We start from the raw sequence: 11,070 nt of genomic DNA on the forward strand, positions 1-11,070 counted from the left end.
CGTGTGTGGGAACAGTAATGGAAACAAATCATAACAGCAGGATACCTTTTATCTTGACCAGAAGAACGCACCCCGTGCAGAAATGCTTTGACGGCTTAGAGAAATCGCTGTATAGATGAAGAACGTGTCCTAGATCTGTATTTACACTGTTGAAGCACAAGACCGAAGTTGCGCACTAAAGGAGAGCTGGGTGTCTCAAGACCAGGAGCCGGCAGTGCCCCACGCACAAAAACAAACATCACTGAATCAGACTCTCCATTCCCTTGACTAACGAATGACAACCATCGTTCGGTTAGGTGAAGCTTAACAGAGCAAAGTGGCTCCCGAGGGGCCTCCTGGGTTTTTGAAAAGCCCTACGAGCTGACGGCCACACGCGTTACCTGGGTGGGGGTCCGCGTCTTCGCCCCGCGCGAGGTGCATCGTGTCCCCCCCCCATCCCCACTCCCGATCTTCCAAAGACATCCCGACTAACCGGCGTCTCCACACTGTCCCGTGTTCGCGCCCTGGGCCGGCCCGCGCTCCGGGAGACGGGAGACGGCTCGCCACAGTCCCCAGGGGCACCCGGGCCCGCGCCGCCGGCCGCCGTGCGCGCGTCTTGTCAAGAGCGCGGCCAGGGTCTGCGGCAAGCGGGCTGCCGGCAGCTAACCGGTCCCAGCGACGCGTCCCGCCCGCTCCCGAGGAAAGACGGGATACGCGGTGGCTTATTCCGTACTCCTGCGAACTCGGGCGGGAAGAAGCAGCGACTCCCTTTACCCTTTCAAAAGGGCCAACGCGTCACGAGAACAGAAGCCCGGGAAGAAAGTTCCGAAACGCCGTCTGATGGCATGTGTGACCTTTCCTGGGGCTGGAGGGTCGGGGGGTTATTCTTTGTGCCATTCGGTCGCCAATTTGAAGGCAAACGCCCTCGAACAGGGGTGCCGGGTCACTAAATGGCCTTCAAGTCTGCAGATCACGCAGCCTTGTTACCATACATAACCCTTATGACCAAAAAGACATCACCCAGGAGCAGGACACAGCTTACCTTTCCCGTCCGTTGCCGACGCTTCCTGCAAGTGCCTTACCGACCTGGAAAACAGGAGGAACAGGAACAGCTTTTCAAACTTTTTACCGCACTTTACTGAAGTTCAAAATCTGCCGCTTTACCGGGGCATGAAAAATACCGCCGGGGCGGAAGAAAAAAAAACGATCACTGTCCGTTCCCAACGCCCCCCGAGATAGAAAGAAAAACTGAACTATTTTGGGAACGGCCTGGAATCGAGCAGAACCAGGGAACCCAGAGGGGAGGACCGATGCCCGGGCTGGGCGGAAAGAGCCACCGGACTACTGCGGAATCGGAGAAGCCCCCTTACCAGACGACAGGGAAGAGGATGGCCCCGCAGCACAGCAGGTCCACCAGGAAGAGGATCTCCTTCCACAGGCCGTACTCCGTGGTGCCCTCCTCCGTGGACTCGATGATGATGTACGCGACGTTGGCCAGGACCTGCGGCGCAGGGCGGGAGGGGGGGAAGATGAGCAAGCAGCCGGAAGCGGGAATGAGCTCCGGGCGCGGAGCACGAGGCCCAGCTGCGACAGATCCCGCTGGTCCACACTTGCCTATCTGGGCTGTTTATTTTTTTGCAGGACCCTGTAAATCCGCCGGATGAGACACTATCGTCGGCTTCCGTTCTGTTTATTGCTTAGGGAATTGGCCAGCATGGTCTTCTTTAGACGGTATATTTAAAAACACGTTGCTCCCTGAGGTCATCATTTACCGCCAGGCGTCTCAAGCCTCGGGTGTTTGACAGCGACTCCCAAACCCCGCTTGGGAAAAAACGAGGCACCAATGCGCTCCTCAGACACAACCCCCCCCCCCACATCAGAGCCATGTGACACAGCGCGAGTTCTACCACCGATCAGAGGAGAGTCGCTCTCCGATATCGCCCCCAGCAAGCCGCAGGGATCTGGGGGCGATATCGGAGAGCCACTCTCCGACCGATCCAACACCTGGCAGAGCTCTGCCGATCATGCGCTGCCACCTGGGAATGTACCAGCGCGAGCCAGGTGCAAAACAGCCACACCTGGATCACGCAGCTCAACCAGGGCTCCTGAAAATCGTCTGGTTGTGCATCTCAGAAAACTGACACCCCCTGTGTTCGAGTTCCTACTGTCTCCTTCCTAGTTTTCCAGGCCCCAAATCAGCACTATCACTTGGGGCTGGAGCTGCAATTTCTCAACCAGCTGCCACCGAGTTTTTTGGCACGAACTCAGCTCCGTCTTGACTATCCGTGCAGTGAGGAAGAACAGATGCCAGCTTGCTGGGAGGCTGAAAGGGAGACCCTGGAATTAGCACGGAATCTGGTCCCTACCTGCAGCGGGATGACGATCATGAAGATGTTCTTGTCCTTGTCCGAAAGGATGTGCTTGATGAAGGCCCAGCCCGTCCCAATCAGGGCTATGGTGATGAAGAGGAGTGCCCCCTTCAGCCTGCACAAAGAAATCGCACAGTGTTTAACCTACCCCACGCCTTCGCACAACTGGAGTAAATCAAAAAGAAAAGGATTCTCTTCCAATGCATCTGAAAAAAGGCTGACGGGCTCGTTTTTAAAATCTCCTCTTGTCCCCTGCAACTCAAACTAATAAAAGTCTGAAGTCTGAAAAAAGGCTCTACCTTCATGTTAACTTTATCAGGAGTGCCTTCCAACCCAAGCACAAAATCAGATTTTGCATGTCTGAAATTATAACTCGTAACATTGAAGAAAACACCTACAGGTGAGTGATGTAATAGACCACAGCCCATCCTTCAATGGGGAATCCTTGATTGGAAATATAGTAGTAATCAATCTGAAACAGGGAGAAAAAAAAAAACAGTGGAAGGTTAAAATGCCCCCTCCAAAAAAAATCGCTAGGTACCACAGAAAGCACAGTCACGCCATTATACGGGTGCAACGACAGCAGGTGCATCACTCAGAGATGTTAGCTACACACGGCACGGTACACCACTGCTCGCGATACCAATCTGTGCATCCAAATGCCAAATCAGAACCACTGGAGCAAAGCACACAGCAATCGAAGCAGGCGGTGCAATTCCAGTTTTTGCCACCGGGGGCTGATCTGGTTTAAGGCTGAGGCGGCCGGTACTCACAGCGTGGAACACTAAGGAGAGGGACTTGGTGAAGGGCAGGGCGGCCATCAGCCAGTGGATCTTAAAGACGTCACTCCTGCGAGGAAGCAGAGGGGGTGAGGGAACAGCGGGCACAGGCGAGGACGGCACTGCCCATCGGCCCCAGCAGAAGCGGCGGGACACGCGTCCGAAAGACCGTGCACGGAACTGGGAAAAAGGTCAGCGCTGGTCGGTTTTAACCATGGCCGCAGGTACGAGGGTAAGCCAGTTACGAGCAGGCACATAACTCTTCAGTCGCTGCAGTCATGGGTGGACACGGACACAGCCTTCGGCAGGTGGAGGAGGAAGCAGGAGAACACAGCTTCTCTCCCCTAGTGAAGCTGACCCCTGCGATTTCACATCCTTAAGGTCTCCCTACATCAGATATAGGATAAGGATGCCGCAACGAGGTTCTACTGCTTTCGCAAAGACTCTGCTCTGCATTCACTTTGTTCTTTGTGCACCTTCAGCCAGCTTTATAAGAGTTTTTGCAGTCAGGGTACTTGGTGACCCTCCGGGTGGAATTTTAATATCCAGATGTACAGAGAATAACACTGCCCCCCCCCCCAACAAACGGTCTCATAGACCCGAACCTCATAATTCAAGAGCTCTTGTCAAACTTGAGGGAGTGCATCAAGATACATGAAATCTAAGATGTCTATTACTCTGACCTTGTTTGCTATCCTAGTGCAATATCACGGAGAGCTCAGAATGCATTTATTCATTTCATTACGGTTACTTGTAGGACTGCTTACAATCATTAACTGCACAACCCTGTTTAACAGCTATTAGATTAAGTTTAAGAAAACAGCATGCACTGAAGCCAGGCAGTTCTGGTGTCCTGGTATATCGGGAAAGCAGAGTACTGCATTCAGAACATGATAGTGAGGTGTGTGCATGCAGGCATATTCGCTTGTATCTACTGCCCTCTATTGGTGTCTAGGCTTCACTGCACATGTATTCATCAAAGTGGTTTTCCCTGGACACCGGTTGTCCCCCTCCTGCCCGCTCACCTGTGCTTGCACAGGACGTGCACCCACAGCGCGCCAATCAGGAGGAAGAGGAGGGACATGAAGATGTAGAGCTTGGGCAGAGGGATCTCTCCTGCCGACAGGAAACTGCTGGGGTTCTTCTCTTCAATGTTGATCTGTAGGAAAAAACGTTAGCCAAGCAGACCTTCAAGGCACCGTCTTGAGCTCTGCGAGTCAAAGGGAACAGTTTCCTGATGCACCCGATTTAATTGCTTTTATTATATAATGTCAAAGTGACAGCACAGCATGATTACTGGAAAAAAAAATCACCATAAATGATTTTCAATCACACATAGAGGTTCTAATGAAGATTTAAAGATAATAGATTTAAAAGAGATGTTTAAGATTTACAAATCTAAATTAATTTAAAAATATCACCTGAAAAACATTTTGTAAGTCAGGCCACAAATTCAGCTCAGACTGGCCAGAGTAAAGAATCTCATTCCGGCCAGATTAGCAGGACTAAAAGCTACAGTGAGGTGAGAGTTACAACCCATCTCAGACTCCATACACACATCTCACCTCGATGCTGAACTTCAGCTGACCTCTGGTCTTGGTCTCGATGCTGTAGCAGTTGTGGAAATACAGGCTGTACAGCCCCTGCTGGCCGTCTGTGCTGACGTTGAAGTAAAACTGCAAAGGGAGGAAGCCCACCATGACGTACAGCTCGTCCCGAAACCACAACCGCACGCGGCTCTACTAAAACCCGCAAGACGCCACAGTTACCTGGAAGGAATAGGCTCCATCTTTAAAAAGAAGGGGGAGGTACACATCCGATTTATTCCCCTGTAGAAAAAAAAGAACCGTTTACAACCACAAAGACTGCAACTAATAAGACCAGAAGAACAGATTTAGAAGAAAGAAGAAGACCTCATTTTTACAGTTTTCTATAAGAATGTGAACATGCTTGTTAAAATTAGGGTATCTCAATTTTCTGTGGCTGTTAGGACTGCATTGATCACACTCATTGCAATGGAAATAAATTTGTAACTTGTAACCATCTCCTACCCTCCCGCCCACGGCATTCCAACACTTCCTGGCCCCTGTAATTCTCTTAGGTTCTGTGCAAGACTGAAAAGATCAGCAAAAGGCTGCAGTTCTTGACAACTGGAAACCAATCTGCAGGTGCTGCACCGTTTAATACAATAAATTATGCCCCTGGCCCAGACGCAGTGACACCCGTCGCTGACAGAGGAGACGGTCAAAACGATTTGGTTTTACCCCGGCTTGTTTTGAACGGGCACGGACCTGGACAGGAGCACACGCAATTCAAAAAAAAAGTCACCTGTGCAGCTTCCCGCTTCACCTTTGCCGCGCCTGTGATTAAAAAAAAAAAAGGAAACCATGTTAAACATCTCAAATGGAACGAGTAAGAGGTTTATTCCATGCTGAAAAGAGAAGATAGAAAACGCAACGTTTCAGCCGAGGAGCCTTAACACCTAAAACATTCATTTTCTTGCTCTCTTTATTCTGTACACGGGGGTTATTCACTCAGAGCTAAGGGGAGAAGCCTGTAACAGAGTCACTGGGCTGACCTTTACTCTCTGGCTTCCCGGTCTGGTCCCGGGTTCCGGCCTTGCCTTCGCTCCCGCCCGCCGCCCCCTGTCCTCCGCGCTCCGTGTCCGGACCGGCACGGCTCTCCCGGAACGGGCCCGACAGGATCAGCGGCAGTCGGCCCTCCCCGGCGGAGGTCTTCACTTTCACCCTGCGGACACACACGAGCGCGGAGGGTTCACTCAGGGCGCCCCCCCCCCCCCATTCGGCCCCGGCGCTCGAGGGGACCTCCCCCCGCTCTCTTCCGTCGCACAAAGGATGCGGTAAGGGGGTCCCCGGCCATCGGCCGCGCGAACCGCGCCGAGCTACAACCGGGCAGGAGCGGGTCTTCAGCCGAGAGCCGTGGAAGGCGCTGTCGGACTCTGAGCGTGCACGAAACGCAAGGAATCTCGGCTGAAGGAATGAATCGGATCGCCAGGTGCACCTCGGCAGAAGCTTCGCAGGAACAGCTTTCTAATCGAGGGAGGCGCCAGCGGCGAGGAACCTGGGAGGCTGAATTGGCGCCTCCAGTGCAAGGTACTCCCAGGGCCGCTCAATTTGCTCTCCGCCACCGCTTGCGTCCTGCAGCCTACCGTCGCCGTTAGCGGCCTGTGCACAGGAGCGGGCGGGCGGCGGCTCGGTTCGCCACTCACCGGTTGGCGGTGAAGTTCATGAGGAGCAGAGCCACGGGCACCTCGCTGCTGGGCAGTCTCTTCAGAACGCAGTAGTCCATATCTTCATCCTGGGGGTGACGGACACAGGGGGGAGACGGAGGGAGGTTAAAGGGGGCAGGGAAGGATATATATATTTCTTCCGGCCCGCATCAGGGACTCGCCTACGTTACGGATCAGATACGGCCGGTCGTCTCCAGTATCGATGTGAGCCTGTACGAGTTCTACAGTTTAGCTGCTATGGGTTTAATATAAAAAAAAACAACTACCGCCATCACTGGCCTGGGCACCAGATCTGTGATCTAATTCGGAGTCGCCATGTGCGTTGCACCTCTCTGTGTGCTACCATCCCCTCGAGCTACAGTGCCGAGCAGAGGGGTGGGGTGTCCCTCACTGACAGCACCGCCTACCCGTAACCACCAGGAAAGCCACAGGAGCCTTGGCCAATTAAAACCCTACCATCTGCAGCAATCAGCCAATTGTGTGCCACCACAAGCAGCTGGATCCCACGATGTCTGGCTCACACAGCTCACCTATGCTCAGGCTTTACTGGTTGAGCTACTTAGGAGCCCCATGCAACAGTGTTTTAATACAGAATCCAATAATCCCATACAATAAGGTGCAGGTTATCCTGGATCCCTCTTGCATATGAGACACAGGTTCGGGTCACAGGCACACATCTCTTTAAACACAGTGAATCTGAAAAGGCACATTTTCATCCACGATCACCGACAGAATCTGAACCCTCTTCTTAAATGCAAAACGCGTCGAGACCCGCATTTTGTTAAGTGTATTAATAAACGACCGGGAGAGAAGAACAGCACTCACCAGGTAGGATGAAAAGCCATTGCTGCTGGTTCGGTCCAAGCTGAAACCAAGCTTGAAAAAGAAAAAAAGAAAAAAGGACTTTAAAAAAAAAGAGCAATACAGACAAATTTCCAGTGATCACCGCTGTCAAAGGCAGTTACCCTCTGCTTATAAACCATTGTTCTTTAAAACAGAATATTCGCACAGCTTCCTAAGTGTTTTAATCTATTTCACTCTTCAGGATCACCCTGAATTCGTTGCCATGGAGTGAAGGCCAAGACGACACTTGTTCCTAGTACAACTAGCAAAGAGGCAAGCACATCCTAGACAAACTTTGGCCTGTTCTGTTTGAATATATTGAACTGAGACAGCTAACAAATGAACCCAAGGAAACCTGAAGATTTCGTTCAAACCTGGTTTCACAGGCCAATAAAAGCTATACTCCAAAGCTCGTTCACTTGAAATAAAGTGATGGGAAATTGCTAACTGGGGTCTGCAAACATTCAGAGAAAATAAACCACTCAATACACTGACTGATCATACTGACTTCCTATTAAAGGCATTTCTGGGAGAGCAAGGAATTGGGAAAAGCCCATATATAGCACAAGCAAGATGACAAAAGAATGAAAAAAGCTCATTGTTCTCCCTCTCAAACCCACGCTGAGACGTTCAAGTTCAATGTCATTATACTCATACACAGGTGTATAGTATAATGAAATGCTATTTAGCTAGCTCTCAGGCGATAAGTAGCACAAAAAAACAACAATACAATTTTATAATAAAAGAAAGACAGAGACAACAGGCAGTGTGCAAAACAACGACAGGTACTGTGAAAAACAACATCAGATGTGCAAAAACATGCATCAACAGAATGAAATAAAGGAGAGAAAATGTTGTACCGTGGAGCTGTCGATCCTGTCAATGCTCACACCATTCAGGGAAAGACTGCTCATGTTCACAGTCATGTAGCCATTCTTGAAGAAGCCAAATGTGTTCAAGTGGACTTTCTGTCGGATATCATCCTGAAAAGAGATGAAAGTCCTCAGGTCCCCAATGCGAGATGCACTCTTTCATTCTGACAAACAGGAAGGGTTAAAATAAGCATGTCTTGAACACCATAACATCATAACATCACTTTATCGGCCCTATACAACTCACATTAGGAATGTGTCTTTTCCCAGACCCCAGCTTGCTCTCCATGAGACACACAGACAGGGAGAGAAGCTGGGGGTCAGAGCGCAGGGTCAGCCATTTATACAGCGCCCCTGGAGCAGCTGGGGTTCAGGGCCTGGCTCAGGGGCCCAACGGAGTAGGATTCCTCTGCCGGCTGCGGGATTTGAACCGGCAACCTTCCAGCCACAGGCGCAGATCCTGAGCCATAGAGCCACTGCTACACCACAGCACATGGCCAAACCCCAGTTCATATTTAATGCATGAGAACATAAGAACGGTAACAAAGAGAAGAATCCATTCGACCCTAGCCTGATGGGACTTTACAAGCTCCAAGCATCTAATCCCGCCATTTCTTGAAAGAAGCCAGGATAGCGAACTCAACGACACAGCTGGGTAGCTTGTGTCTTACTTCCACAACCTTATGTGTAAGGAAGCTTCTCCTTTTTTAAGTGCTGGATGTCCTCCAGCTGTTTCTTGAAAGAAGCCAAGGTGTTCTTTTAATTGTGTATAGTTTTGTTAAAAAGTTATATAATTGTAAAAAAATAGGGGAACAAACAGGAATTTGTGCCTGCAATGTAAGGCTGAATAATGGATGTTCACATGTAAAATGGTTTGGTTTTGTTCTCTAAAAATAAAACAAATTAAAAACAAAAGAAAGAACCCAAGGTGTCAGTCTCAACAACATGGCTCAGCAACTTGTCGCAGACACCCGCAACTCTCTGGAGCCATAAAGCAAGAAGAACACATATTGAGATTCCTGAGATTCACTATTAAAATGTGTCCTCAGGGCAATTAGTAATTGCACAGCTCGGACTTTAAATAAAGGACTCAGAAGAACTCTTGATATTTTACCCAAGACACCTGGAAGAAGCTTTTCGAGATTTGACGACACTAAAGCCAGCGTAACAACAAAAATGTGACCCATCTAATAATCAACCACCCTGCTTGTCAGAAGGAAGAAAACTTAGTCAAACACCAAGCAGCTGGAGGGTGATCTGTAATATGCAAGGTTTAGCCAGGTCACTGAACAAGTACACATCTTTTTAACTGCCACACGGGGGGCATTGTCATCAAAGAAACAGGTCATTCCATGCTGATAGGTAAAGGAAAGAGATGCAACGTTTCAGCCGTGGATTTCTTCAGATGTCAAAGGCTGTAGGCGCCCCTGCTGGAATGTTGTGTTGCTTTTCTTGTCCTTTCAGCGTGGAATTAACCTTCTCCTGCTGAACACAGCTACCTACTTGATCGTGCACTGTTATCAGGCCAATGACCAGTCTCTTGTGATCCTCAGCTAAAACAAGAACGAATCATCAATCAGTGACTGATTTTTCTGGTACTGAGATTGTGAACAAGACCTTTCTGTGGCCGGCGCTGTGTTGATTGGGCCAGACTGCAGTTGCCACTGCGATTTCCCTCACGGGATTAATAAAGTAGCTATCTTTCAAAACGCTCTATTAAAGCCCGCCCGAGAGGCAAATGAAGAGACAGAAAAGGGCCGGAATCTATTCGATTTGAAACAGCATTCAAAAGATGCACGCTGCTAGGGGTTATTACTGCAAGCTACTGTTTTCAGCCCGGATTTCCAATTCCTACCGCCAAATCACCGTGTGCTCATGGAAATTTCCCCCCAGTTACTTCAACCAGGCGAACCACACCTGACCCCAGACCTCTTACAATGCAGCCGGAGAATTCGCTTAGATTTTGGTGGAGAAAAATAATCGACAAAACACTGCGCCGTGTGTCCTCAAATTCTGGCACCTCGTTATTCTCCGCCAAATGCACTACTGAACCATTTTAATCCCATTGGCTTTCGTCGCTTTCGACCCACAGCAGCTGTACAATTTTAATATCCGCCCGGCCACGCATCTTTAATTTTTCACCACGGCGTGAATTCGAAGAGACCCAACGCCTCAGTATCACAGCGGCATTAAATCCCTTCTCCCCATCTCTCCACTTCGCAAGAACAAAAAAAACACAACCTTCACCGTAAAGGCCGGGGTCCACAGCCCACGGAGCGCCTAACCCTCATCAGATTCATCGCGCTTTACCTTCAGGACGAGGTGGTGTAGCCTGCCACTGCCGCCACTCAGGAATAAAGCGAAAACCAGACAGAGTATCGCAGGACCGCTAAACCCCGCTGCAGCCGCCATCTTTCCTCCAGCATCACCTCCCTGACTTCCGGAGGTCAGAGTTCAGCTCGCCGACAATAACAAGCAGACGTCACGGCTCTCCTCCACATCTGGACGTCAGCGTGGGCCCCGCCCCCTTCTAGCGACAGGCGCCGCCAAAGAACTTCAGATGTTTGGGAACTGTGAGGGCGTCGTCTTTATTTGCTCTGTTTGAAACTTTTTTTCACGAAAGTGTATTTGCATTGTAATATGTACCCCTGACGATGTTATTGATGTGTTATACGTAATCTTCTTTGTGTCGTCTTTTTTTTCTTGTTCAAATAAAACGTTTTAATTCAGATCGTTTTCCCTGCTTGAATGACAGGAGAAAAATGGCTGTTCCGTTTAGTTGCGCTTCACACTGTTATTTGATTGCTAGTCCTGAAATGAATTTCACTCCTATTCAAAATGGCAAGCTGTGAAAATGTATGGCTTATCTAACCCAACACGTTATATGATGTGATGTGTTCAGATTTTCAGAAGGTCCTTCATTAAGTTCCTCATAAAAGGCTAATTTTCACATTACAATACAGGTATTCAGGGAATGG

General features: G+C 49.6%; 1 protein-coding gene across 3 annotated transcripts in view; it reads right to left on the reverse strand.

Annotated features, from left to right (window-relative positions):
* The window catches only part of gpr107 (G protein-coupled receptor 107), a 31,759-nt gene extending 21,076 nt beyond the window's left edge, over positions 1-10,683 (reverse strand). The window contains exons 1-14 of one of the 3 annotated variants that reach the window (XM_088614812.1): positions 10,403-10,683; positions 8,081-8,203; positions 7,203-7,253; positions 6,357-6,445; positions 5,697-5,875; positions 5,456-5,487; positions 4,897-4,956; positions 4,693-4,803; positions 4,153-4,286; positions 3,122-3,197; positions 2,747-2,820; positions 2,346-2,463; positions 1,350-1,480; positions 1,022-1,065 (exon numbers count right to left, since the gene is read on the reverse strand). In XM_088614812.1, coding sequence (XP_088470938.1) covers positions 1,022-1,065; positions 1,350-1,480; positions 2,346-2,463; positions 2,747-2,820; positions 3,122-3,197; positions 4,153-4,286; positions 4,693-4,803; positions 4,897-4,956; positions 5,456-5,487; positions 5,697-5,875; positions 6,357-6,445; positions 7,203-7,253; positions 8,081-8,203; positions 10,403-10,504 — 1,324 coding nt within the window. In that variant the 5' untranslated portion in view covers positions 10,505-10,683. The remainder of the gene's footprint in view (positions 1-1,021; positions 1,066-1,349; positions 1,481-2,345; positions 2,464-2,746; positions 2,821-3,121; positions 3,198-4,152; positions 4,287-4,692; positions 4,804-4,896; positions 4,957-5,455; positions 5,488-5,696; positions 5,876-6,356; positions 6,446-7,202; positions 7,254-8,080; positions 8,204-10,402) is intronic. The other 2 variants (XM_088614811.1, XM_088614813.1) reach the window with 2 other exon arrangements.
* Between the last annotated feature and the right edge of the window lie 387 nt (positions 10,684-11,070).

Source organism: Lepisosteus platostomus, chromosome 21, assembly GCF_059453375.1.
Source record: "Lepisosteus platostomus isolate fLepPlt1 chromosome 21, fLepPlt1.hap1, whole genome shotgun sequence".
Classification (NCBI taxonomy): domain Eukaryota; kingdom Metazoa; phylum Chordata; class Actinopteri; order Semionotiformes; family Lepisosteidae; genus Lepisosteus; species Lepisosteus platostomus.